Source organism: Sylvia atricapilla, chromosome 5, assembly GCF_009819655.1.
Source record: "Sylvia atricapilla isolate bSylAtr1 chromosome 5, bSylAtr1.pri, whole genome shotgun sequence".
NCBI classification, from domain to species: Eukaryota; Metazoa; Chordata; class Aves; order Passeriformes; family Sylviidae; genus Sylvia; species Sylvia atricapilla.
Genome location: NC_089144.1, coordinates 65,527,071 through 65,552,409, shown reverse-complemented (window position 1 = coordinate 65,552,409; position 25,339 = coordinate 65,527,071). Strand labels below are relative to the sequence as shown.

The 25,339-nt window shown below is 43.1% G+C and overlaps 1 protein-coding gene and 3 long non-coding RNA genes across 5 annotated transcripts in view; 3 read left to right on the top strand and 1 right to left on the bottom strand.

Annotated features, from left to right (window-relative positions):
- Positions 1-4: 4 nt before the first annotated feature.
- LOC136361766 (uncharacterized) lies at positions 5-5,612 on the top strand. Of its 2 annotated transcripts, none has more exons than XR_010743683.1 (4): positions 5-127; positions 5,027-5,166; positions 5,259-5,411; positions 5,517-5,612. It is a non-coding gene; the product is annotated as an uncharacterized lncRNA (long non-coding RNA). The 2 variants fall into 2 exon arrangements; XR_010743682.1 differs by having other exon boundaries at positions 6-127; positions 5,255-5,411.
- LOC136361767 (uncharacterized) lies at positions 3,143-6,305 on the bottom strand. The gene is made up of 3 exons (XR_010743684.1): positions 5,673-6,305; positions 5,125-5,254; positions 3,143-3,730 (listed from the first exon to the last, which is right to left on the bottom strand). It is a non-coding gene; the product is annotated as an uncharacterized lncRNA (long non-coding RNA).
- Positions 6,071-6,986, top strand: LOC136361768 (uncharacterized). The gene is made up of 2 exons (XR_010743685.1): positions 6,071-6,181; positions 6,285-6,986. It is a non-coding gene; the product is annotated as an uncharacterized lncRNA (long non-coding RNA).
- Positions 6,987-14,864: 7,878 nt separating this feature from the next.
- The window catches only part of FAM234B (family with sequence similarity 234 member B), a 21,695-nt gene continuing 11,220 nt past the window's right edge, over positions 14,865-25,339 (top strand). Inside the window, exons 1-4 of the mRNA XM_066319864.1 lie at positions 14,865-14,915; positions 19,558-19,950; positions 20,882-20,980; positions 23,279-23,467. Coding sequence (XP_066175961.1) covers positions 14,879-14,915; positions 19,558-19,950; positions 20,882-20,980; positions 23,279-23,467 — 718 coding nt within the window. The 5' untranslated portion in view covers positions 14,865-14,878. The remainder of the gene's footprint in view (positions 14,916-19,557; positions 19,951-20,881; positions 20,981-23,278; positions 23,468-25,339) is intronic.

The window sequence follows — 25,339 nt, the reverse complement described above, 5'->3', positions numbered from 1 at the left end:
CGCCCGCAGCGCGGCCCCGGGCGCCGGGAGCGGCGGCCGTGCGCGCCCGGGGGCGGCGGGTCCCGGAGGGTGAAGTGTGGGAGGGCGCTAGGAAGTGTGAGGAGTCGTGAAGTGCGGGCAACAGATGGTATTCGTCTCTGGGAGACAGTAAATATGAGAGGGGATATCAAAGGAGTGAAATACAGGAAAAGGGAAGTACTGGCAAAACGTGCCAGTCATGCAGAGCGTGGAAAGGCACCGTGCTCCTAGAACTGAGACATCATAAACTCTTGTTTTATCGGTCTTTTGTGGTTTTGTGGGGTGGGTTGTTTCTTTGTGGTGGTGTTGTGGGGTTTTGTTTGTTTGTTTGTTTTCAATAAGCAGAACTAAAGGAGAACACAGTTGTTTTTTAAGGAAATGGTTTTTAAGGAAATGGATATCATAAGTTTTAGGTGAGGGGTAAATTTTAGAAGTTACTAATGAGACTTGATCTCCCTCCACTGACCACCCAACTGGTGTTTTAAACCTGTGTTCATTAGTTCCACCCAGATCCTTTACCAGGAACGCGGGTAAATGAAGCAACAGAGAGCTTAGATGGCTTCTGTAGCTGGATACATTAATATGCATGGAAGACTTAGACACCTTGTGACAAGTGGGTTTTTGTTGTATAAGCCATGTCAAAGGACAAGTGCCAGTTAGAGAAAATGCCTTACCAAGGATCTTTTACAAAGAGGATAGCAGAAGCAGAAATCAAATATCAGTCCCTATGAATCAGTCCCATGGGTCAGGCCAGCTTCCCCAGAGGCTGGGGACAGAGGCACCTCAAGTTGCTCAGCTGGATTGCTGCCTGCTCAAATAGAGGGTGAATAGTGACAAAGTAGGCTGGCAAATAACCTTTCTGCACTCTTAAAGGGCAAAAAATAAAATTATAAAAGAAATGGGACAATAAAACTTTTCCATCTAGAGAGAGTGTCATGCAAAGGCAAAGAGGTTAAAGAAGCTGGCTGTTATCATCTGAGCAAACAGGCTATGTTCAGGTCAGGGAGCTGGGCTGGAGCCTGGCATGGGCTTTCAGAGAGCGTATGATGGGCTGCTATCACTGGTGACAAGGTCACGGTCTAGGAATTTATTAACCATTTATATTACCTGGTTTATTCACCATTATGCAAGAAATCACAGAATTATAATATACACTGCATGCTGCAGCTTATTTGTTCTCTTTTAAAGCAAATGGTGACATCCTCCGTTGTGTTGAGGAGGTTTTGCCAAGAATACAAACTTGCACATATCAGCATAGGAATACATGGACTGGGTTAGGCTGGGGGTCCATCTTGCTCTGTCCTCTGTCTCTGGCAGAAGCTGGTGGTGGACATCTAGGTCCACCTAGTAAAGTAAAAGTATGCAATGATCTGGTCTGGCCTCCCACTATGAACTATCTGTAACTCGAGGGATTTAGGGAAGTCTCATCTTTCTGTTTCAAGTAGTCCTCTGTTTATACAACTTCACGTTGTCTGATAAAATGCCTGTGTCTAAAATATGACCATGAAAGCTAACATTTATGTTGTACTCTTCCTTCAGATAGACCAAAATAACCAGCAGTCCCTACAGCCCCAAACAAACCATCCCTTGGAGGGATCAGTAGTCTGTGCAAGGATGCAGCTGTTGGTACAGCACAGCCTAGAAACTCTGAATGCAGAATAACAAGAAGTTAGGGGCCTTTCTCTCCTGTTATTCTTTGTAATTTATGTAAATATATTCTGGCATCAAAATGCTCTACATTTCCTGAGAAATTATGATGACAACTCCAACAAAGGCACAATTGTATCCTTTTATCAGCCTTTTCAGAGTCTCGATTTTTTTTCCCTTTTCTAGCTAGGCAGTGTTTCAAATTCCCAAGCAAAAGCCAAAGAGAGCCAAGTTAGTTTCATTATTTTCTGAAAACCTGAACTCGGAGAATTTACCTCCGAGAAATATTTATCAGATTGTCTCACACACTGCTCATACCACCCCCACTCAACTAACTCCCAGGTTGTAGCTAAAATTCTTACTGTGTTAATTCTTCTGGTCCATTCTGAAAGACTTAATATGAAACTATTTTTTCCCCCTTTCCTTTTGGAGGTTATTGTACTGTCACTGAATTTCTTTCCATAAACTCAGGCTTTGGGAATCCTTAAATAACTAGTCTGCATCCTCACTGTGACTGGAGTGTTTTCAAAACAACTGTCATGCCAGACACTCTCACAATCATTTAGACATAATCCATTCTTTATTTGTGTTCTCATAAATTGCTTCATCCAGACCTTAAAGACAACCTGTTTCTTTTCCTCTCTGGCTCTCTTTCTTACGTTTCAACACATTTCATGTACACAGTTGACTGCAATGCTAAATGGAAATCTCTGTATCGGATTTATCTTTAGAGACTTGAAGGGCAAACCCATTCTATCCTCCATTCAATGCATAATTTGATGCATGCACTCTTTTTTATCAGCAGCTTTATTGTCAGGAAGACACAGGCAAAGACAAGCTGAAGGCAGGGTATTCTGAGTAATCTCTGAGGGACCAAAGTCTTTGGAGAGTGTGGTTATTAATTTTCTACAAATATTAACTGTGCTAAAGGATGTTGGGAAATGTCTGGAGGTCAGTGTTGGCATGTGGATAAAATATGAACTCTGTGAACTAGACACCAATTGAATTATCTGTGATTGTGGGGACTGAAGAGTCTGTTAAGTTATTTTGGAAAATCCTTCCAGACACCTATCTTTGCCATTAGGTATCTAAATAGTTTTGAAAGAAAAATTTTAAAAAATCCCCTGGTTTCCATGGGTCTTGGCAAAAATCAGTTCAATGTGTTTCAGAGTGCTGGAAATTCTGAACATATCTACAGAATAACACCATTCTGAATGCACAGTTCCAGGTAGCTAGAAAAACACTCTTTGCAGAAGGTGGACGTTCAAATTTGGTCCCTAGCAATTGATATATCTCCAGTGTTGAAGCATGATGTACAGACCAAGGTTATCCAGCCCTACCCACACTCTGACCATATGAACATGGACAGTAGGTTAAGGCTATATTTTGAAACATAACTTCCTCTCCTTCTCCCTGCCCAGCTGGAAGTGCCAAGCACTAATCCATCTTTCTGCATTCATCAGTTGTTCAGAGCTGTTTCAGACTGAGTACTTTAAAAATAGGGCAGAGAGAGAAATTCACCTGATCTTTATAGAAGGAACTTCCTCTGGTAAGCAGAAGGAATGCTTGTATAGACTAAAGGTATTCATGCTCAAGTAGACTGAGCTTGTCAACCATTCTTTGCTTGGGACACAAAACAGCCATCATTAAAGAACAGGTTCAGGTTTCACCTACTGACCTAGGTTTGGAAGGCAGCAGCAAAATGCAGAAGTTCTGGTCTCCTTAGCATAGCTGACTTGTGTTTGTGAGCTTTACGTTTTTTCTCTCCAGCAATGTCCCATTGAGAAAGGCTTAAGCAGATGAAAAAACAATAAGAATTCCCCCTTTTTTTCTGGTAGAGAATTAAGTGCTCTGAGGTCTCCTGCGAGCATATAACCTTCTGCTATGTGTTGGGAGCCTCCGCAGCTGAGTATTTCCACGCCTCTGGCTCTGCAGAGCATTCAGTCGAAGGGGAAGGACAGTTCTGCTGATGACATTGAGGCGTTCGTTCAGTTCTTCCAGCCTTTTCCTTATCGACTGGACTTCCCTCACAAGATTGTCCACAGCTGCAGAGACAGGGCGGAGACTACAAAGAGAGTAATATAGAAGAATAACTCAGTTTAGGGAGTGTTTCTGATTAATTCATTTGCCATGACCTTTGCTATTTTACCAAAGTCATTTATTCTGACCTTTGTTTCTAGCTGGGTAAGGGCCTTTGATGATGGAAGAGTTGCAAGCAACCATTAAAACACGCTTCAAAGCTATCCTGCTCCTTGGTGATGGGAGTTCATCTGAGAGGCCCATCTGAACCCTGGAAAGCACAAGCTTCGGGACCAGCATGAGCAACATGGTCTTTCCACTACCTTATTTTAATTAGTAATAATTAACTAGGAGTACACATGGAGGCTAGGCCAGTGATTCCCATGGAGTACTGTTAGTCCTCAACATTTCTAATGAACCAGTCTGTGTCCTTGCCAGCAAACTTGTAATTCAAAGCCCAGTACAGGATATATGGCTGGATGGTCTCATCACATCTTCCTGTACTAAAGTTAGAACATTCCAAAAACAAGACTTAATATCACCCCAGATGATCCGAGGCACCAATGAATTTCAGCACTGTCGGTGTGAAAGTTGTGATGAATTCTGTGCTAATAACAACAGCCACCATGCAGCAAGGGAGAAATCCACTTGATGCCAAAGGCCAATGTATAATTTATGAAGTGACCTTCTGAAACCCTGCTTTGCACTGATACTGTGTGACCACCTGCCCAATACATTTTTTATTCTTCTAGCCTTTCCTCTTCATCTGGTTCAATGTGTAACATTTGCAAACTTTTTTTTTTCTCTTGTTCCTAAAAAGAACAATTAGTTATGGAAGACAGCCACTTTACTTACTTTATAAACAATTCAGATTTAAGTGATATTAGGTTTCTAGTAATTCCCAGTATTCCCTTTTCTTCTCTTTCTTTCTCTGCCTTGCCTACTCTCTTTCTGGAAATATGAGATTGAAGTAATTTTTGTGAGTTTATTCAACAGTTAATATCTCCTGCAATGCTAAGGGGGAATATGATGACATGAATTAGTGAGTAGCTTTATCTGATCTAGGTGTTAGAGCCTGAAATAAAAAAATAAAAATCACAGACCAAACCAGCTTCTTTTCTCTGACCTGTGCCAAGCCCATGTGTGGATTTGTAGAACAATTCATTTTTTTCAAGGTTTTTCTCACAAATGTGAGCTGCCAAGGGCATTTTCTTTAGGAAGATTCTTGTAATACAGTGATGGCAGTTGAGTGTTTCACAATAAATAGTTAGCAGAGGATTGTTTACTAATCCAAGCTGGTAGTAAAACAGGTACTGAGACAGTGTGTTTTATTTCCCCCCAGGTGAGAAATATGAAATTTCATCTTTAAGAAGATGAATTCTACTCAAGGAAGGACACCCAGCAGAGGACTGAATCCCACCTCCAGATGAGAGGAATTACCTGGAGAACTCAGGCAGGAGAGCATTCGGGTTGTTCAGCAGGGTATGCTTCATTTGCCAGAAGATGTCATTTCCCCATTTCTCAAGGGTTTGAGTAATGCTGTAAACACCTTCTATGTTGACCTTGTCAGCTAGGTTAGCAGGATGTCCATGGAAGAGAGGCAAACAAATGTGTCAGCACAAGAAAATACAAGCCAGTTCTCTGAGTTTGACTCCCTTCCCCATCACAACTCAGTTGCAATGAAATGCCAGATATTAAACACATGGAGGGTCTAAATTAAAAAGCAGGTAACTCTCCCTCATTGTGTAATTCTTTGCCTCCAGGTGCCTAAGTTTTCTGCTGCCACTGGATACCCCAGCTGATTATTTCTAACACCATTTTTTTTCCTCCAGAATTCTCAGCAGCTATCCAGGAATCAAGAAAGAGCAGTCATGTATGAGCATTGTCTATCTCACTCCAAGGACAAATCATGTGAATCTGCATCTCTGTTACTGATAAATTGTTACTGAAGGCCTCCCACATGCTGAACCACCACTGTGACCTCCTACCGCCTTCTCTGTAGTTCCATTTCTGATGCTGGTCCAGAAAGTCCTCCTGAGATTTACTGCAGGGCAAAAGGATGAAGAGGAGGAAAAGAGGAAGAGTCACCATGATGGCTGTTGTAGGATCTTGACTTCCCCCTGTTTCTGTGGAGACAAAAATTCTTGCTAAATGCATTATTTCTTTTTTTTTCTCTTTCTCCACTTCCCATCTGTCACCACAACACCAAATTTCTCTTTGGTGATGTTTTTATTTAAAATGTTGTTCAAGTTGTTCAGAATAGGTTCCTCAGAAGCACAGGGATTTCTTCACAAGTACCAACTTTACTTCCTTTTCAAGCAACAAAGTGGTACTGAGATGCTTCATCAACCAGAAGCAGCTGAGGCAGTAGCTTTGCTTCCTATGTAGCCGTGTTGGGATAGCACCATATAGCTACAATTGTTCTAGAAGTGTCAGGAGGAGGTACTACAAAGTCTGAAAATCACTGCACCCCTACTTTGTATTTGGGAGAAACAAGGTAAACAACCATTAAACAATTTATCAAGTGTCTCATATTGGCCAGAATAATAAAATAAAATGTTCTTTTTGATCTGATCCACTAACCAGTGGCAATATCTTAGGTGCTGCCCTGTGATGGAGCCTCAAAGATAACCTCACCCCCCCATGAACTCGCCACCTCACCCTGTCTCCACCTCTCCTGAGCAGAGCTGCAGAGTCAACAGGACATGTATATGAGCTAATGTGAATGCTTACCTAACTCTGTGTTTTCTTTCAAGTTTACCATCATTCCCAAGCCAAGGAAGTCAACTCTAACCTACATGCCCTCCTGGGCAAGTACTATCTCTAAACATAAGAAGATAGATCAGTCTCTCCAGAGCTTACTCATGCTGATTTGGTATTCTGTCCTAATAAATTAGTCCCTCAGTGTTGAATCTGGCATTTTAATTAAAAAAAAAAAAAAAAGTAATGAACAGCTGTTCTGCTAGAAATTGGCTGAAAATATCCATTATGCTCATATTGCACATAGCAAACAGAAAAAATGCATTGCCAAATTCATGGAGTTTAGCGATGGTTTCAGTCACCTGTAGTCACAGTGATGGAGGGCTCATGCGAGAAGCAGGCACATCCAGAAAATCTGAATTACTCTCTTGTTCAGGTACATGCACCAAAAGCCTAAGATCTCACTGCAAAATATCAGGACAATAAATTTCTTTTTTAATATAATATAACCTTCATCTCCTGACCATCCGGGAAAAATTCAGTCACCTCAAAACCTACCAGAAGCTGTAGCAGATAAAGCAGTAAATAAATAATTCCTTTCATTTGTGCCTTTCTTACAGTTGATCACTAGTGCATTTTAATTGCAACTCCATTTATTTTTCCACTATTTAAAGTATCAGTATGAATATAGCCATACTAATGGAAAATGTCATGATACTTTAAAAACATTACTTTCCATCTGTCAGGATGTAATTTGTATTTAGTATTCTTCATCTAATTGGAGTATTCATTTAAAGGAAAAATTAATTACCTTCTTCCTATCTCACAAATGCATACACCTTTTCTTCCCACTAACTCAGAGCTGCCAAAATAAAGATCTTTCAGAAGGTCTGATGATATCACCAAGGCTCACGATGAAAAGGTCTTCATGGACCTTCTTGAAACTATTTGCATTGACACCATATTTCCTTCACCTCTCAGCTTTTCCAGATAAATGTGACAGCCTTTCCAGATTTTTTTTCCTTCTTTCTTTGAATGACTATGCCCTGCAGATGCCTTTTTAATCTTTCCTGGCGGGAAAGGACTTACCAGACACTTATGTGTCTAATTGCAAATGATTTGAAAATGCTGCCAGCTTGAAGGAGATGGTGGGCTTCCAAGCTAGTTGGAAAACTTCCCAAAGAGATTGTCCATTCTTTATCCTTTCCATCTCCCACTTGTTTCAATACCCCACAGCTGGGATACTTAAATCTTTCTCTATTTGTTAAAAGTAGGGTGATAATAAATTCCACCTACATCTTATACTGAAAATCCACCCTATTTGAGCTCCAGCTTTTTTAAACATCAGGTGTCCAAATGAATCACAATACCCACATGTTCTAATTGCAGGGCCCCTCACAGACCAGTTTCTTTATAGCTTTGCTCCCTGAATTCCTGAGGGTCTACTGTAATTTATTATCACAGTAAACAGCAGATTAATAATAACCTTTGAAGTAGATTCTCGTACCTCAGGCACAGAGAAAATGAGCAATCTTCCCTCTCTTAGGTGGAATTGTAGACAGCAAATGGATATTCACTAACGAGGTTCCTAGCTGAAAATGTCTGAGGGGTCATCTGTAACAGGAACCAGATCCCCAGCCAATTTAAATATGTCTTCTGCTCTTTTGCAGAGCTGCACTGAAAAGCACAGGGTAGAACACTGATGGACAAGCAGGGAGAACTTTCTCACATCCTTAGATGGAAACTCTTTCCTAAATGCAGAGAATAACAATATCAACATATTAGCTTTGTCATTGTTACTATTAATTACAATAATATGAAGTGCTGTCAGAAAATTACATCACATTTTGCCTTTGGGGCAGGGTAGGCTCAGTGATTCACTGGACAGTCTTTTCGTCTGCAGGCATAAGACCAACATATTTGTCTCATTATTCCACAATTTTTTTTCATTTTTAACCTTTTGATTCCTCACTTGAGCATGATAAAAGAGCTCAGCTAGCTTAATATCCCTTACCACAGCCCTGCTGGGATCAGCAGTTGTGCCATCCAAGCCAGAATCCTGCCTCAAAGCAAAGGAGTACTGCCAGTATTTGAACTCCCATCACTCTCCCATTAACCCCTTTGGCTTCTTGTTGCTCCATTTCCAGTGCTCATCCTCCCTCACAATGTAGTGAGTAATCCCAACAGAGCCCTGAGATTTCCTTGGTATCTGCCTCAGACTTTGACAGCTGGGGTCAAGCATGATGGCTGAAGTGCATCACTGCTTGTGGGTCGTGCTGCCTGCCAAGGCATGGGGGATTTGCCCAGGTTACCTGCCTCTAGTACCAAACACAGCTTCATTTCAGAGAGCCATCTCTCCCCTGAAGCTAATTTTGCAGACTGTTGGAATTCCTCTCTTATCTTTTTTCCTTCTATCTCTTTTATTTTCCTTGCAATATTTTAAGGATGCATTACTTACACCTACCCAACTAAAAGATTCTGGTTTATGTATTAGGTTCAAGAAGGTTTAAGTTTTATAAACCGAACAGTTTCTTATTAAAAAAACAAAACAAAACAAAAAACCCCATAATGTAGCTGCATACATTTTCTAATGCCAGTTCTGTGAGACTCCCAGTGTGAGATCTTGAAAGGTCTCTGAGCTTTCAGAGGGGAAAGCTGCCAGGCCTCTGAGTCCAGAACAATCAAAGTATTTGCAAGCTCTACTTGCAAAAACACAAAACAAAACAAAACAAAACAAAACAAAACAAAACAAAAAAAAAAAAGCATATGCTTGTAGAATTATGTAATGCTGCAAAGATCATGAAAAAAAATAATTTAAAGATTGGATCCTACAATATTAACTCAGCCAGGTGGTATATGTTTCAAAAGTCTTTGATATAAGTCCATTGTAATGTAAAATTCTTCAGTTTACATGTGTGGATATAATGCTATATGCTGGTAGACATACACACTTGGTTTTAGGTCAGAATAACAATATGTAGAAATAACAATATCCTCCTGAATTTTTCAAGTTTGGCTACAAACTTGAGTTAAATAGTGCTTTTTCATATAACTAAGAGTTACAGTGCTCATTTTTACCTGGAAGTTGTATGAAAGTGAAGAGCATCTGAATCTCTGAATTAGCCTGACCACCCTGTCAAACAAGGACATCTGATTGATAGCCCTGATGACAGACAGCTAGGGTGATGCTGTTGCCAGCAGGCAGTCATAGTGGGGATAAAAAAAAAAAAAAAAAAAAAAAAAGAAAAAAAGAAAAGAAAAAAAGAAAAGCCATCCAGGTGCAAAGCACACATCTGCTGCAATACATCTCTAAAGAACTGTTGGTTTTGAGGAGGTAATATTCACCTTCTGCCTCTTCTCAAGATGTTCTTGCTTTTTCAGGATATATCTTACTTCACCTCTCTCTCATTTAGTGCTTGCTCCTTCCTCTTAGGAAGCTTCCTCTCTCTCCTTAGGCAGGCACTCACAGATCTTGCACTCTCCATGTCTGCCTGTCTGAAAGTCTTCCTGACTCTAAGGATTCTCTTTCTTTCTCCCTACTTCTCTCACTCTGCACACCCCTGTTCTCTGTAGGAACTACAGGCAGCAATCCTCCAACCTCCACATCTGTGCCAGTCTGCACATATTCCTTCCTCTCCTGGCTCTTCCCACAGGTGCCTGTAGAGTCCCTCAACGCAACAACCTCTTTCTGAGGTGTTTCTTTCTGTTTCCTCCAGAGGAAGAAACAAAATGTTCCTGCGAAAGAAGGCAGAGAATTGTATACAAGCATTACCTTTGCTCGAGGCCAGTTCTTCTATGATGAAGCTTCCAAATCTTTGCCTCCCTGCTCTGTTCTTCCCCTTACCACCCCCTCTGCATTTCAGCTTGCAACGAGTGACGTGTCCCTCTTCATTTCCCTGCTTTCCACATTTCCACAGTCTTTCCATGGAGCCTCCTCCAGCTGTACCTCTCCTACCCCTCCCTCCCACTGCTGCAAGCTACCCATCTCTCCCCGCACGTGGGAGCCTTATGGGAAAGAAAGCCAGGGCGATGGAGCCCTTCTCAAAAACAGCTCTGTCTCCAAGGACACCCGTGTTATCCTTGCCCTCGGTTCTTTTGGGCAGCTCTCAACTGCTGGCTCTCTGGTACAGCTGTATAACTTCTCGTAGCAGTCACAGTTTCCACTATGCAGTGCTTCTCTCTGGCTGCTTGAACCTCCAGCCATCCAGTCACAAATTTGTTCACCGCGTTCTTCCTGCCTTTTAACTAACACGCCAATTAATTCCCTGCTGATTAGTTCATTCCTGATGCACTCTGCCAAATCTATTTCTAGTGGAATAAACAAGGAGGGATGAATCGGCTGCAATGTTGTTGTTTTTTTTCCCCTTGACCCCCCTCCCCCTGGTCTGCACTTGCCAAATTAAACAGGCTTTGGTCCGGTCAGTACTTAATAAAGAGATTTCTAAACAAATGCAAGGTGTTAAAGGGATGAATTTTGTGAAGCAGGGGGTGAAACTCTGACTCTGGTCCCATGTCTGTGTCAAACTGATATTTTGCTTTGATTAAAGATGTGCAGCTGCCACAGCCTGAAGCTGCAGAATTGCTGCACACATCACTCATGACTAGACCCATGGCACTCCTTGTGAGTGCCTTGGCCAAATCTGCATTCTTCTTGCTCTTACTTCTCCAGTATCAACTGGCAAGAACACCCTCTCTGTTTCCTGACCAGCCTATTCTTAACTCAGTTTTCCACAATGAAGACGCTGCACTGTGCAGTGAGAAAAAAAGATGCTTTTCTCACAGGGCAAAGGACTCAAAATAAAAGCCACTCAAAATAAAAGCAAACACACAGAAGTAAGGAAGCAGAGTGCAAGTGCAAGTGATACAGATAGAGTAGTTAAAAATGCAGTATTGTGATCACAACACAAAGATGCCATGTGTAAACCAGCTGAGAAGCTGATTGTGAGGGAAGCTGAGTGGCTTTTAAGCACAGCCCATAAACATCAGCCACTTAAATTCAGTCAAGAAGAGAGAGGTTTCACTGCAAGCAGACTCAGGCATATCTGCTTCTTTGACACCAGAAGCATGTTGTTTTGGCTGGTCCTGTTCCCTTAGTCCCACTGGCTCTGTGGCAGCAAAATTTCTGAGAAGACTGCCTTATTTATGGAGTCTTGCCACTGAAACAGTAGGACACTCATTTGCAAAGTTATAAAACACCAGTCTTTAAAATCAACGCACAATATACAGTCTTAACACAGACCAACCTCCGGAGGGACTGCAAACATATTTTTTCAGGGCTCAAACAAGCAAACAAAATGTCCAGGCACCAGGCAAATAACCCAAACAATCATCTGCCTCCAGCTGTTCCCCATTCAGCATGTGGCAAACACAGTCCGGTTATGCCTTTACATCTCCCTGCTAAGAGGAAGCAAACTGCTGATGGTCAGTGTGAAATGGGGACACCAGCCTGAATGCTCCAAGCCAGAATTCCTCCATGGGGGCATAACACAGAGACACTGGGTGAGTAGACCTGATGGTGTTTCACAGCATGCATCAACCCAGTGTGGGCAGACCCAACTGCTCAGAGGGAAGAGGGCAATTCTCAGTGGCACATTAAGATGTATGCTTGCTGCTGGGCAGTTTGTGGGATTTTGCAGCAAGTGCTACCTTCCCTTTTGTATATCATATTATCTACCCTCTCCTTCTCTTTATTGCATCTCCAGTTCATAAAGCACTGGGCACTTCCCTCTGGGCTCTCATCCACAGGATGCTCAGCACTGGCAGAACAACACTGAGACTAGAGATAGACCCATCAGGAGATTGGCTGGGGCAACCCTTTGCAGTAACTCCCTCAACTAACACACCCCATGAGGGCAGGATGTGGGCACATCCCACAACTTCAGGTGCTGCACAGCTGAAACATTTGCACAGTTCTCACCATCTTTTGGCCTTTCCTCATGCTAGGGTGAACTGGTATTGGTTTTATTGCATGGGTTCATCAGAAACTCCATGGTCATCTGCACTACTTAAAACTTCCTGAAGTGTGCTGTTTTGCACCTGCTAGAAATGTTATTATCACTTTTCCTGGGTTTACTTGCCTTTATTCTTTTCTTACTGTTATCCTTCACTGCTTGATTGTATTTATTTTGTTGTTTGAGCAAGCATTTCTTATTTGTTGCAATGTCTACTCCGTTGTGACAACTGTCACGGAAGGACTGAGCCAGGCACAAGAGAAAAGAGGATGGTGTTCTTGGCTTTGTCATGTAGCCATGCAGAATAGAAGGATGGGATGAATAGAACGGGTAAAAACATTGCCTTAGCACTAATAGGAATGCAAAGGTTACTTCTTCCCTCTGGACACGTGGAAAAAGGTACAGCTGAGAACAATTCCTGCTCCAGCAGCTCATCAGGAGGCGATTGCCCTCTGATCTTACAGCAGAGCTGTGTGAGCAATCACTCCATTGTGCTGCTCTGCAGGAGTGACCTTCTCTAGCTCGAGGACCTTAAATAGCAGTGCTTAATGTGCTGTTCCCCAACTTCCTTTCAGGGTCAAGGAGCAACCAGAGGTTTTAGTGCCAGCAGGCTGGAAAAGGCTGTAGTCTCTGGCAGAAGGTGGCAAGAAGCAAGGGTGGCACAGGCTTAACAATGATGAGGGGCAGGTGGCTGTGTATTTTCATGCTTTTCGGCTTCTAACATTTTTCTAAATGACCACGTTGTCTACACAAAGCTTTCAGACTTCCAAGCTTAACCTCAAGCATCCCATTTTTCGGCATCTGGCTTTTTCAAACTGCTTTGGAAAAAACATAAATAAAATTAACAGTGACATTCACATTAATTTATGCTCTATTTGCAACTTTTTAAATTGATATTAGAACACTTGACAGGTCTAATTTTTATGCAAATCAGCTTACATTCACAGCATAAGCAAGGAAAACTTCATTTCTCCTGCTTTGCAAATCATTAAATCCTCTGAACATATTGCTTAGTCATATGTTCCTCAAAAGCAGCAATCAAAGTTTAACCACAAATCACTTGTCCTCGCAATCCATTAGCTTCACAGAGAACTCTGGGCTTGGGGAACAAGCCATTTTTGTGGGGACACATGAAATTATGCTGCACCACAGATGTAAAAGGATAGCAAACTTTTGCACTGTAGCATATGTGTGCCAGATGTTAGAAGATCACAAATGAGGACACCAGACTTCCCAGTTCCTGCTTCTGGCTGTTTTCTGCCATTCCTTTGCTCCCAGCTCTAATTGGTACCAGAAGCATTTTCTTAGAAGGAGTCACTCTGCTGGACAGCTCTTGCTCTATCACAGGCTTTACTAACTGAGACTTGAAAAGGATCCAGGATCTACCCTGTAAATATTTACATAGATACAGGACTGTCACTGCTCTTAAATCAAAGCCTGGAGGACAGGAAATGGCATATGGAACAGAAAGACTCTATATCCAGACAGACCTGGAAGGGAAAGAATAACAACAACTGTGATGGCTTCTCCAGAGTTTGCCACCTGGGACTACCCCTGCAAGTGCTGTTTTCTCAGGAAGGTCTCTCTCTGAAGCCTGGTGGCATCAGTGGAAAAAAAACCCCTCTGGTACCAAAAGATTTTTGATCGAAGCTATTCTCTTTCCCATTCACATCTGAAAAACAAACTCTCTTCATCAGCCAGACCACTTGGTGTCTCTCTTCTGCTCTTTTTGTTGTTACTATTTAAGGAGTTCCAGGACAGACCTGGACATGAAAGAGTAAATACATTATTTGCAGAAACAGCACCTGAAACAGGAGAAAGCAAGAGCAGCAGCAGATGCTGAGGAAACGTGATGTGTTCAAGAGCCAAGCGGAGTGTCTTTTGATCTGTTTAGCCAATATTTCTCATTCACTGACACAGGATATTGCCTTGTGAGGTCTCACACAAACCATGACTTGAAGAAGTGGTGATCAATGGCCCGTGTGTGGGCTTGGGAATCAGGAAGCTGGAGCCTTGTGGCTTTGGGGAAGCCACAAAACCCTCCTTGCTCAATTTCCCCAGTGTGGGAAAGGGAGAATTCGCTTGTTCGCTCATCTTGGAAGGCTGCAGTGATGATTGAGGACAGCTTTGAAAAACAACCTGGCCATCTTTGGATGTTAATCAACAACAAAAATAAGCTAAGCTAAGCTAAGCTAAAGCAAAATAAAAAGAAACCAACTAGATTTCTTCCAACAAAATGCTTTCCAAGAATGAAGGCATATATTTATAGCAACAATTTAAAGGGACTGGCACTTTCTGTGCAAACCACTCAGGATGACAAAGCCTATTTGCTATCTCTCTGTCCCCACACGGTCGTGCAGACTGCGAAGATCTGGGCTGTCCTCGGCCGCGGCTCGCTGCCCCCGGCCCGCGGGTTCTCTGCCCGTCGACACCCTCAGGGGCACGGAGGGCCTGGACTCCCTCAGGCCCGCGAACTACAGTTCCCAGCAGGCCGCGGGGCGGCGCGGGGCGGGGCCGGGCGCGGGCGCACTGGCGCGTCCAGCATGGCGGCGGTGCTGTCCCGGGCGCTGAAGCTGCCGGGTAAGGGCTGCGCGCCCGCGGGACGAGCCGAGCGCCGGGCAGGGCCGGCTGCGCCCGGGGCAGCTCCCATCGCGGCAGGCCCGATGCCGCTGCCGGAGGGCTGCGGGGCGCCTTGCCGTAGCGGTGTGGCTCCGGAGGGGCGGGCGGTGCGGGGCCCGCGGCCGGGCGAGGGGCGCAGGGGCCTGGGCCGCGGCCCTGGGACGGGACACTGCGCGGGGGAAAAGGAGGCGCTGACCTCTGGGATCCGCTCCTGCCGGGTTTTACCCACAGAAGCCAGGCAAGGAGTGCGGTAAGTGCCAGTTGCAATTACCCAGGTACATGTTTAAAACCTGCCTGCCGCCTCTGCATCTTCCAGCAGGAGACCTTCAGCGAAATGAAAGGATATTCGAGCATAAAGGGGCTATTGTGTGCGGTAAGCAGCAGTCCAACAGCCGTTCTGTTCAGTAAGGAGATCAAAAGGGAATTAAAATACCTTACTAAACCAGATCTCGGGAGCGTGCTAATTGCTGTTGGATGTACTGTAGACAGCGCCAATGCACCTGGCAGCATTAACTTCAAGGGGAAAGTGCCTCATTTCTCTTCCTGACCGTGTCTTGCCTTTGGGACAGCCCTGGGACAGAGGCAGGGCCCAGCTGTGTGCCGCTCTCGAGGACTCCTCCTTGGCGCTACACACCACAGTGGTCCTGCATGGCCCCAGTCTGGGAGGCTGCACTCGGTGGACTGATCATTCTTTCTTCCTCCATCTTCCTCCATCTTCCTCCATCAGAAGGTCACAGGCATGTCTTCAGGGTCCTTCCTGCCATCTTTTCATAACCCTTACCAGAAGGGTTAGTTTATGTGGTGCCTGTTGAGTCTCACTCAGAGAAATTTTGTTTGCAAGTTGGTATCTTCCTGGTTTTATATATATATATATATATGTATATACACATATATGTACACACACACACACATATATACGTACATATATACATATATACACACACACACATATATATACACATATATATATACATGTCTGTTGAAATGGGAAGGAATACACTGCCATGAAGTCTATTTAGGAAGAGTGCAAACTGGTAGGTGAAGGTACGTGCATTAGGGTGGGACCACTGGAGAGCTGTGTGGTAAGAAGGACAGATCTCTTCTGGGACCTCTGGAACCAACATGATCTGTTTGATATCTGCTGTTGGAAAACATTGATTTGGAAAAGATCATAACAGGCCTTGCAGCTGCACTTAAGAGAACAGTTCTTGCATGAAACCTTAGGTTAAATTGCGGAAATGATACCTTTCCTGTGTGTTTAATTATTAAAAAAATGCATCTTCCAACAGCTGTGAGAAAGCAGAAAGCCTACTGCTATATCTGTTTTTCCTGCTGCATCTCATTCAATTAATTAAAAATCAATATGTGGCAATCTATCTCCTCATGGGCTTAGAGATATGTCTGCAGTACGCAGTACCAGGCTGGTGCCTGCCAACTGCCAGAAAAATAACAGAAGATGAAATTAGTACAACAGATACTGGAACCAGCGTGCCATCAACGTAATAGTGCACTGAAAATTGCACTCTTCTAAAGTCCAATGTCTGCTCTTTTCACTCCAAAGGGAGTGCAAAGAAAGACCTTCCCAGTCAGTCGAAATCAGGAAAAATAAGATTACAATTAATATCTTTGAAGCCATCAGCACAAGAGATGAATACTTTATTATGACTGGGACCTCATTTCAACACAGATCAACTAATGGGTGTGTTCTTTCCAGATCATGATCACGCAATGATCATCTGTTCTTCACTGAGAGGTCACGTTCTTCTACTGCAATAGTTGCCTGTGAAATAATATAATTTGGCAAGAAAATGTGGGATTTTCAAAGTCATAAAGCGTGATCTAGAGACTTGCTGCCCTTGAAAGCCAAAACAAAGTGTGAGTTACACAGACCTGGTTCATACATAAGGCCACAGAACTGCAGCTGGCTTTAGCACAGAGACTGATTTCTCATGAAGGCTACACAGTGATTATCCTTTAGGACATACAGTGAGAGTTTGACCAAGAGGCCAGCTCAGATCTTAACATTTCTACTTCCACAATGGAAAACTGAAAACTGTATTCCCTGACAGCTGATTGCTTGCAACAGAGGCAGTTTTAGCTTTCTATTGATGGGCAAACTATTTTCCTCCAGCCTGAACCTTGCTGTTGACCAGAAAAGAAAGGATTTGACTTCTGGAGCACTTAAAAATAAATAATCATTCTCTAAATGGTCTGAGACTGCCTCTGTTTACACATTTTCTTTACTAGTTTTTTATGGTTTTGTGCTTTTCTGCTGAAAAATCATCTGGGAGTGATTACTGAAAGCCAGATATATTATCTCTCCTTCCCACCTAAACTTGGATGAAGAGTCATGTTCCTTCTGCTCCGTCTCTGTCCTGGTGAATCATGAGTTCCATGTTCTCTGCACCACAGAACAGCCTTGGGAGGCTGAGCTGAGCACATGCTTGCCAGCATTCCAAACATATTCCCAAAACACCTACAGATTGGTTAAGGTTCTCTCTGAACAGTGGGAGAGAAGTGTTTGAATCCTCTGAGATGAGATATACAATTGGGTTTTACATGTACTAGATCAGTGCTCCAACAGCCCTTCTTAAAGAGCAATCAGTATCTTCTCTCCTTTTGGCTTAAAAAAAGCCCTGCAGGGCACGTTATGCCTGAGTTTTCTGAGGGGCTGTGCCTTGTGGGTGTGCCAGATAACCTTTTGAGGATAGACAGGGTGAAGGAGTGCCAGTTTCTGATTCCTGCTCTAGCTTAGACATGAATTAAGACTGAGCAGCTCTCTGCTTCACAGCTCTCCTGTAATTCTCCAGATTCTTAACTGTATAGACCATCAAAAGCTGTCATTACTGTTGTAGCTGTTTTCTAGCCACTGATGAGTGATTTTCAGTAGGACAGATGTTCCTGTTACAGATTGTGGTTGACACCACTGTCAGTGTTGCCACCATATCAGTCTCTGCCAGTTCAAGGAGTGGGTGAACCATATTTTCAAGGTCCTTTCTGTCTCCAGAAAGGGATCCAGAACAAAGCTGTTCCAGATAAATTTAATTGATACCAATGCTTTCAGTTGCATCAAGGATGAACAGCAGGTTCCAGTTTTTTGGTTAGCTGTTTGGAATTAAAATAATTAAACAAAACATAGTATATGTGAAGCATAAGTATGCTTTGAGCTGTTTTACTCAGAGGTCACCAGTTTCCAAAATCTGGAGCAGTCTAGTTAACATAAGTGTCTGACTTTGACTTCCCAGCCTTAATACCATTTGCTCTTGGGCCAACTACATTTATTTTTCATGCCATTCTGACCTGGCTTGAACTGGCACACCTGGATCTGTTTTGTGAAGCTGCAAGTACCATGGCAGCGAGACCTCTCTGGATTTTTTTGTTTCAACTGAGTAGTCTTTCAGTTACTTTTTAGCACAACCTATGGTGTTTAGACACTTGTGAAATTTTACACTGCAACCTCTGAGCAGAGAGCTGTGTGCCGCCGGGGTTGGTGGCCTTCTGTGCACTTATAGCATGGAGCCAAGGTTATCAAGACTTCTAGAAAAGCCCACACTTTGAGCACCTGTTTAGAGCAGACCTGTGTGAAACAATGCAGTGCGTCACAGGGATACACCAGACCGACCTATAAGAATGCAGTGTCTCTTGGCTGGGTGCTCTGTCTCCACAAGGAACTGCTTTTTGGAGTGTATATGTGTACCTGATTTTTGAGTCTTTTGTAGAAGCCCCTAATTCAAAAAGGAAAAGACTGTCTTAGATATGTGAAGGTGTTGGATATTTTTATTTCCTTCTGTTCAATGTAGGTGAGTTGTCCTGGCTGTTCCACCTAGTGTGGGGCATTTGGTTTTTAGTAGGATTGAAAGTTTTTCTTAAATCCTAAAAATGAAGCTGAATACATTATAAGTGGTAGACGAAGGGAAAGCAAAGGTCCTTTTGTGGGGTGAGAAATGAGGAAGAAATAAGATACACAAATAAATGCTGTAAAATACACTCTAGATTATGCAAAGTAGGTGTTTTGCACTGACTACGTACTACGGTACATCTGTAACTTGAGTGTCTTTAACAGGAAAACCAGAACTAAGGCATACTATCTTTGTCAGGGAAGAATAATCATGAAAGGCCTAAAATCTCTGCTTTGTAAAGCCTTCTCATCATCTTAGTGTCTGAGAAGGGTTACAGTTTGCCTATTTTTTGCTCATTAGTTATGCCTAATAACTAATTTGCCTATGGGGCAAAATTACTTTCCCCTCATCTTTAGGGAGACTTCATGTTTCATTATCAATTAAGAAAGTATTACAGTTATATCAGATTGGAATTATATCATATTCCATATGGACATATGCATACACATACATACACGTATACACACATGCACACACTCCCCTCTTTATCTGAGGAAAACAAACTTGTCAGAATCTTTTCTCCCACAGATACTATTGTGAAACATGGAGAGAGAGACCCTGTCATTTCTCTCACACTTCTCACCTGGATCAATGCAAAATGCAGACTACTCTGTCATCCCTTCTGTATCACTCTCTACTGCAGCCTTTTCTCCACAGAGATCCTGCAAAAACTCATGTTTTATTGTCTCCATCTTTTTTCTCAGGGAAGAAGAGCCCAGACCTTGGGGAATATGATCCCCTCACTCAGGCTGACAGTGACGAAAGTGAAGATGACCTTGTACTCAACATCCAGAAGAATGGGGGGGTCAAGAATGGGAAGAGCCCTCCCGAAGAGATCCAGGACCCTGACTCTGATGTGGAGGTTGGGGTGACAAAGCAGCACACGTCAGAGAGCGCACCTGAGGGTTATCCTGCAGAGACAGCTGGGAGTTTGGAGCAGAAGGCTGCTCCCTCCCTCATGCCATACCTGCGCACTGCCATCTTCTTGCTCACTGTGGTGATCTCGATGATTCTCGTGCTGGTGTGCGCATTTCTCATTCCCTGTCCCCCTAGAGACTTGCATAACACCTGGAACCGCAACCTAGGTCAGGGAGCAGGTGAGAAAGTCCCAGGAACAGCATCTGGCATGGGGGAGGTGATGGCTCCCAAGCTGGGTCTGGGAGAGCCAGGTCACAGCAGAGACCCTTCCTCACCACTACAGATGCTCCAAAATAATAGACAGGTGGCTGTGTCCTGCTCACTCTTGAAGCTGAGGCATGTGAAATCTGGCGTCTGCAGATAATAGTGGAACAAAATTTTGTTTCTGCCAACATCAAAAATTATTTTGACTCTTAGTCCATCCTGCCGTTTTGTCTGGATGTTGTGCTCTGTTCCAGATGGAGGTGGCCTAGCCCACTTTAAAATACAGTGCCTCCCTTTCTACAGCCTGGACTTTACCAGCACCTCCATGCTGAAGCATATGGTTGTGTTTGAGAGGAGAGGGGTAGAAGTCCTTTTGTTTTCTAACTAGCTTAACTAACCTTATTCCATTGTCTTTTAGTCCTGCTTGAATTCATAAATCAACATTTGAGATCTTTTGTTACCCTGTATGGGTCGCTGGTAACATTTCTAAAGTATCTCCTATTCTGGCTGCTGCAATAAATTAACATTATTTTGTGAAGTAATTTCTGCCAGGTCACAATATGTCTCTCTCTCCTTGCTTTCTGGCCCTGGCTTCCAAATCTAAGCTTTTCATAAAATGCATGGCTTCACATGACTTCAGAAATTGAAGTGGGAAACATGAATCTTTTTCTGTTAGCTCCTCCATTTTTCCTTTTCATTTCTTTGACCCATGTGCTACATTTCTGCCTTTCCATGCAATGAAAAATCTTATCATGATGTGAGCTGCCTGCCCTTGGTGGTTCCTTAGCAGACTTTGTGAGGCTTGTCTACCCACAGGTATCATTTCTGGGCCAACCCTCCTCTCCCAGTGTGAAAAATGAGCTGGGTGGCCTTTTTGACATGTGGTGACTCTCTGTAATGTTGCAGGTGGTGTGTTATCCCCACTGGAACTGTGTGATGTGAATGGTGATGACCTCCCTGATATCCTCATTGTCTTCACTGCCTTGATGAATGCCAGTGTCATGGGTAAGTGCTGCTGCTCCTTTCCATTCCTCTTATATATCAGTATGGACCTTTGTATGTTTGTCTTAACACAGAGGAAGAGTTCCTGCCACTGCAAATCTGCGTTGCTCTTTGCAGGGTTCCTTGAAATTGTTGGTGTACTGCACCTTGTGATTGGTCGTGCTTGTGCATGCTTTCATTACAAGTGCTCCTTTTCATTAATTTCAGAAAATTTTAATTACTGTGCTCCTATACCTTTTGGGCAGCCTCATGTGTTTGTCCTGCATTTGTGCACACTTCACTTTGTTTTTAGAAACATCCTCACTTTGCTGCCTTTTTCTCCAGGTCACTCCATATATTTGCCAGGCTCCAAATCACTGTTAATTCACAAATAGTAGACTGATAATGGGGAAGCTACTGTGGCAGGTATTGCCCTGCTTCCTCCTCCTGGCTGCTTTGCTTTCTTTGTTAGTCCTCACACCCTTCAGGTAACATAGCAGAGCCTCCTGGTAGTGGCACCATTACACAGGAGCTGCCAAATCCAGTGGCATCCTGTTGTTCTGGGAATCTAAAGTCCTGGAGGTTCCCAACTGCCTGCTGCACAGCATCTGCCCATCCTGGCATCAGCTGGTACCAGGTGGATCTGTTCCATCTCAGAGACTTATTCAGGGAGCAAGCATACCTTGCAAAACCTGGTGAAAAGTTTTGGAGCAAAAGAGCCTTGCTTTTTTAGCCTTACCTCTTTTCAGAGAGATAATTTTTATTACCTCTTTGAAAAGCCTTGGCTCTTCAAAGAGGTAATAAAAATACTGTTAGAGGATAGGGAAGATGCCTTTCTCCAAGGGTCTTGGTATTTCACAGCAAGTGTTATAAAAAGATAGCTATGAACATAGAGAAAACTGTAAAGTAACTTAAAAAATACATGAGAGAGGAAGACATGGTTGACATAAAGGCTGTATTCAATTTATATAAGTTGTTCTTTTCACTCTATATTTTTGCCATTGCATTGCTTTTATTTTTTATCCCGGATACATCTCTAGTCAACATGCTGTGAATGAAACTAGTCATACTTAGTTGCATCCTGGGCTGTAGCTGTGCTGGAAGAAAAAAACCAGACATTAAAACAGGTGTAAGCAGATCACAATCTAAAACTCACATAGCTAGACATCAGCCCACCAGTAGCTTGTGCTTGGAGCATTCACACGGTGCCAAGTAGAGATAAGCTTGGAATAGTCACCCAGTGGAGTAATCTACAACATTGTTAACTGTTTCTCCAGCTTGTATACACAATAGCTGTGAAATGCATTCAGGAGTTAGTTGTTCTTGGTCCCTATCAATGTTACAAAGATAACTTGATCTGGGGCAACCCCTTAGAATAAGCCAAATGACTTTTGGTTTGAGAAGAGAGTGAGTTTGATTTTGAGACTGGACTCAGCCTTGTATTTAGTCAATGGCCCGTGTATGCCCTTTGTGTGATCAGGTTACATGTTGTATGTGTTCCTAGGAAGACAGAGGTTGACTGGGTCTTTTGTTATTTTGAAATGTGTGGGAGTTCATCTTAAATTGTGATATGACCACACTAGGTGGAGATTAATTACAGTAACCACACATACATCTGAGGGTAGGCTGGGCTAAAAGTTGATCACATTTGGAATCAGAGCCAACAGTCAATTGAAACAGGATAGATTACTTTCTTTTACAATTATTTTGGGCTAACTGGTGAATTGGGCCAAGTTTCACCAGTTGGTTGCATTTAGTCTGTTTTTCACAATAATGAAACTCCTTTGGAAAACAAAAGGAAAAGTTTTCAGACCACTAATCACTTTCTGTTGCTCCAGAATTACAAACAAGCCAGCACTTTCATATGAGGTGACATCTGCCTTGGGAGTCACTCAAGGTTTCCCCTTGGTGTTAGCTGTTTCGTTGAGGGAGAGGGGATCGGAAGAATCAGTGTGATTTGACAGCACTAAATTTCACAGGGGGAAGTCACCACAATTGAGCACATTGTCCCCAGGACCTTGGTTCTAACTACCCAACTGACCACATTTCTTGCTGTGAGCTCAGGTCCAACCTCCATGATTTTCTGGACTGTTGATTTTCAGCCCAGCTTGTTTGGAGATCACCGCTAGGCTCTACAGCAGAGAAATTCAGCCATGAGGTGTCATTTGACCTTTGCTTTCAGGCAGTGTGGATTTGTCTGTCTTGAACTACTCAGCTCCAGGAGCTAGAGCTGGATCTCCAGCATAAGGACCCAAGGCAACATGGTCATAGTAATTCCTCTGACACCAAGGGATTACATTCTCTCTTTCCTGCCTCTTCTAGGTGTCTCTAGACCCTCGGTAACTGTGGTGGCACTTTCTGGTATGAATGGCAGCACCTTGTGGTCCATCCAGCTTCCAGAGGAGACACGAAGTGTGCAGTGCAATGGGCTGTCGCTGGGGGCAGCTGCAGGGCCTGTCTGCCTTGTTACAGGAACATCAAAATTCCTCAGCCTTCTCAGTGCCTCCACAGGTAAAGTCAACTACCAGCATATTAGAAATATGCTACTGCTTTTTTGTTTTCTTTAAAGGATAATAAGCATGAATAATCTGGTTCTGGCACATCACGGTGGCTATTACTTTGTGACGCACAGGAGTCAAGACACGAATGACTTTCTAGTTACACAGGAAAAGAGAATCCAAAACGTTTCCTCTCTTGGCAGCATCTTTGTCTTGCATCTTTGTCTTGCATCTCAGCATATTTCAAAGTGTTAATCTTATCCTGTAGTATCCCCATGTCATAAAGAGTATGTAAAGTCTGTTCTCATTAGCATTGAGCTGCTGGTACAACTCAGGACCTATCTAACAGCACTGCAAAGCTGAACAGCATTCTTGGAAAAGTTATATAAGGATATGCACAACATCCAGGAAACATTGCAGAGAAATTAGGCCCGTAGTTGAATTGATTAGATGTGAATGAATATTGCATTTTTAATCACTTGATCTTGTGCACCTTCATTCTCTGATTGCTGTTTGTTCTACCACATTAATTCATTGGCAGAAACAGTCATAGGTAGGTATAGGGTTTTTGGAATCAACCAAAAGGTACCTTGAAGGCGGGTAGCTTTGTGATGGAGGTGCATGTTAATATTACAGTTAGGTTTTAATGAACCCAGTTCATCCAAGGACAATGATTTCACCACAGTTGCTGGCTCAGCAACAAGACACCTTCTCCTGTCTCCCATGGCTGATGGGTGCTATGCCATTCATCAGCTGCAAAGTACCATCGAGTTTCCCTCCCTGCAAGGATTTCTACAGTCTGGCCTTGATATTCCCACTCCACTCCCCCCTTTGTTCCATCCCCCTTAGCAGGTGCTGTGGTTGCAGATTGTGGGTGTGGGGAGTCATGGTGGAATAGGTTTCAGGCATGCCAGTCACGTTCCATCCAGGGAGCAGTGACTGTATTTTACCCTGTAATTTCCATACTGTTAGAACTTTCGTTAGGATGTTCATTAGGATGTGAATATAACATCTCAGATTTCCTCTAATTTTACCCCTAGGTATCTTCCCACAGTTTTCAAATGCTTTTAGGGACCAGGTTACTTGCACGGTGTTTGCATGGTCAGGACCATGAGCTGCCTCCTTTACCAGCAGTAGTAATGTATAAGTTTGGCCCTTGGTTTACTTTATCATTCGGGGAAAAACCTTATCCTACAGAGCAGCAGCAGCAGAAAAACATTTTTAAAGGTTGAAAAAGCAGAAGTGTTGGCAAAAGAATTATGAAAAAGTAAAAGCATCAAATTTAACTGTTGCCTTTGTTTTTCATGTTTATTTGCAAGTATGCTAGTCTGGTTGTACTGTGTTTCCAGCTGGGTCCATGCTGGACTGCTGAACCATTTGACATCATGTCTGTTGACATGCTTTCACCCTGAGGTGGAGTGAGCATGTCATGCTGGAGTGGTAATTTGCTGCTGGGAATTTAACTGAGACACATTTTTGCGCTCTGAATATCAGAACTCTCCGTCTGTTTCCTTTCCTCACATCTACCTAGCCTTTACTGCTGGCTGAAGCAAACAACTGCTGTCCTGTAGAGTAGCACTCATTTAGGTTCTCCTTTGTAAAATGAACCTTAAATATTCTCTGCTATTTCAGAAATTGTTTAGAGCTCAGGTCTTTTAAAGAGATGCTAAGAAGGAAGCACAGCAGGACTTGAGGCCTGACTCAAAGGCAATCTGAAGAGATGCTGGGAGAAGAATTTTGCTTCCCACTGCAGTTTGTCTCAGTTTGTAGATGTCTTTCCCCTTCACACAGAATGGAAGAAATAATCTCTCTTGCTCCCTTTTCATAAGGTTTTGTGGCAGCCTCTAGGGACGCCCTCTGGTTCTCCAAGTACAGGTCTCTTTTA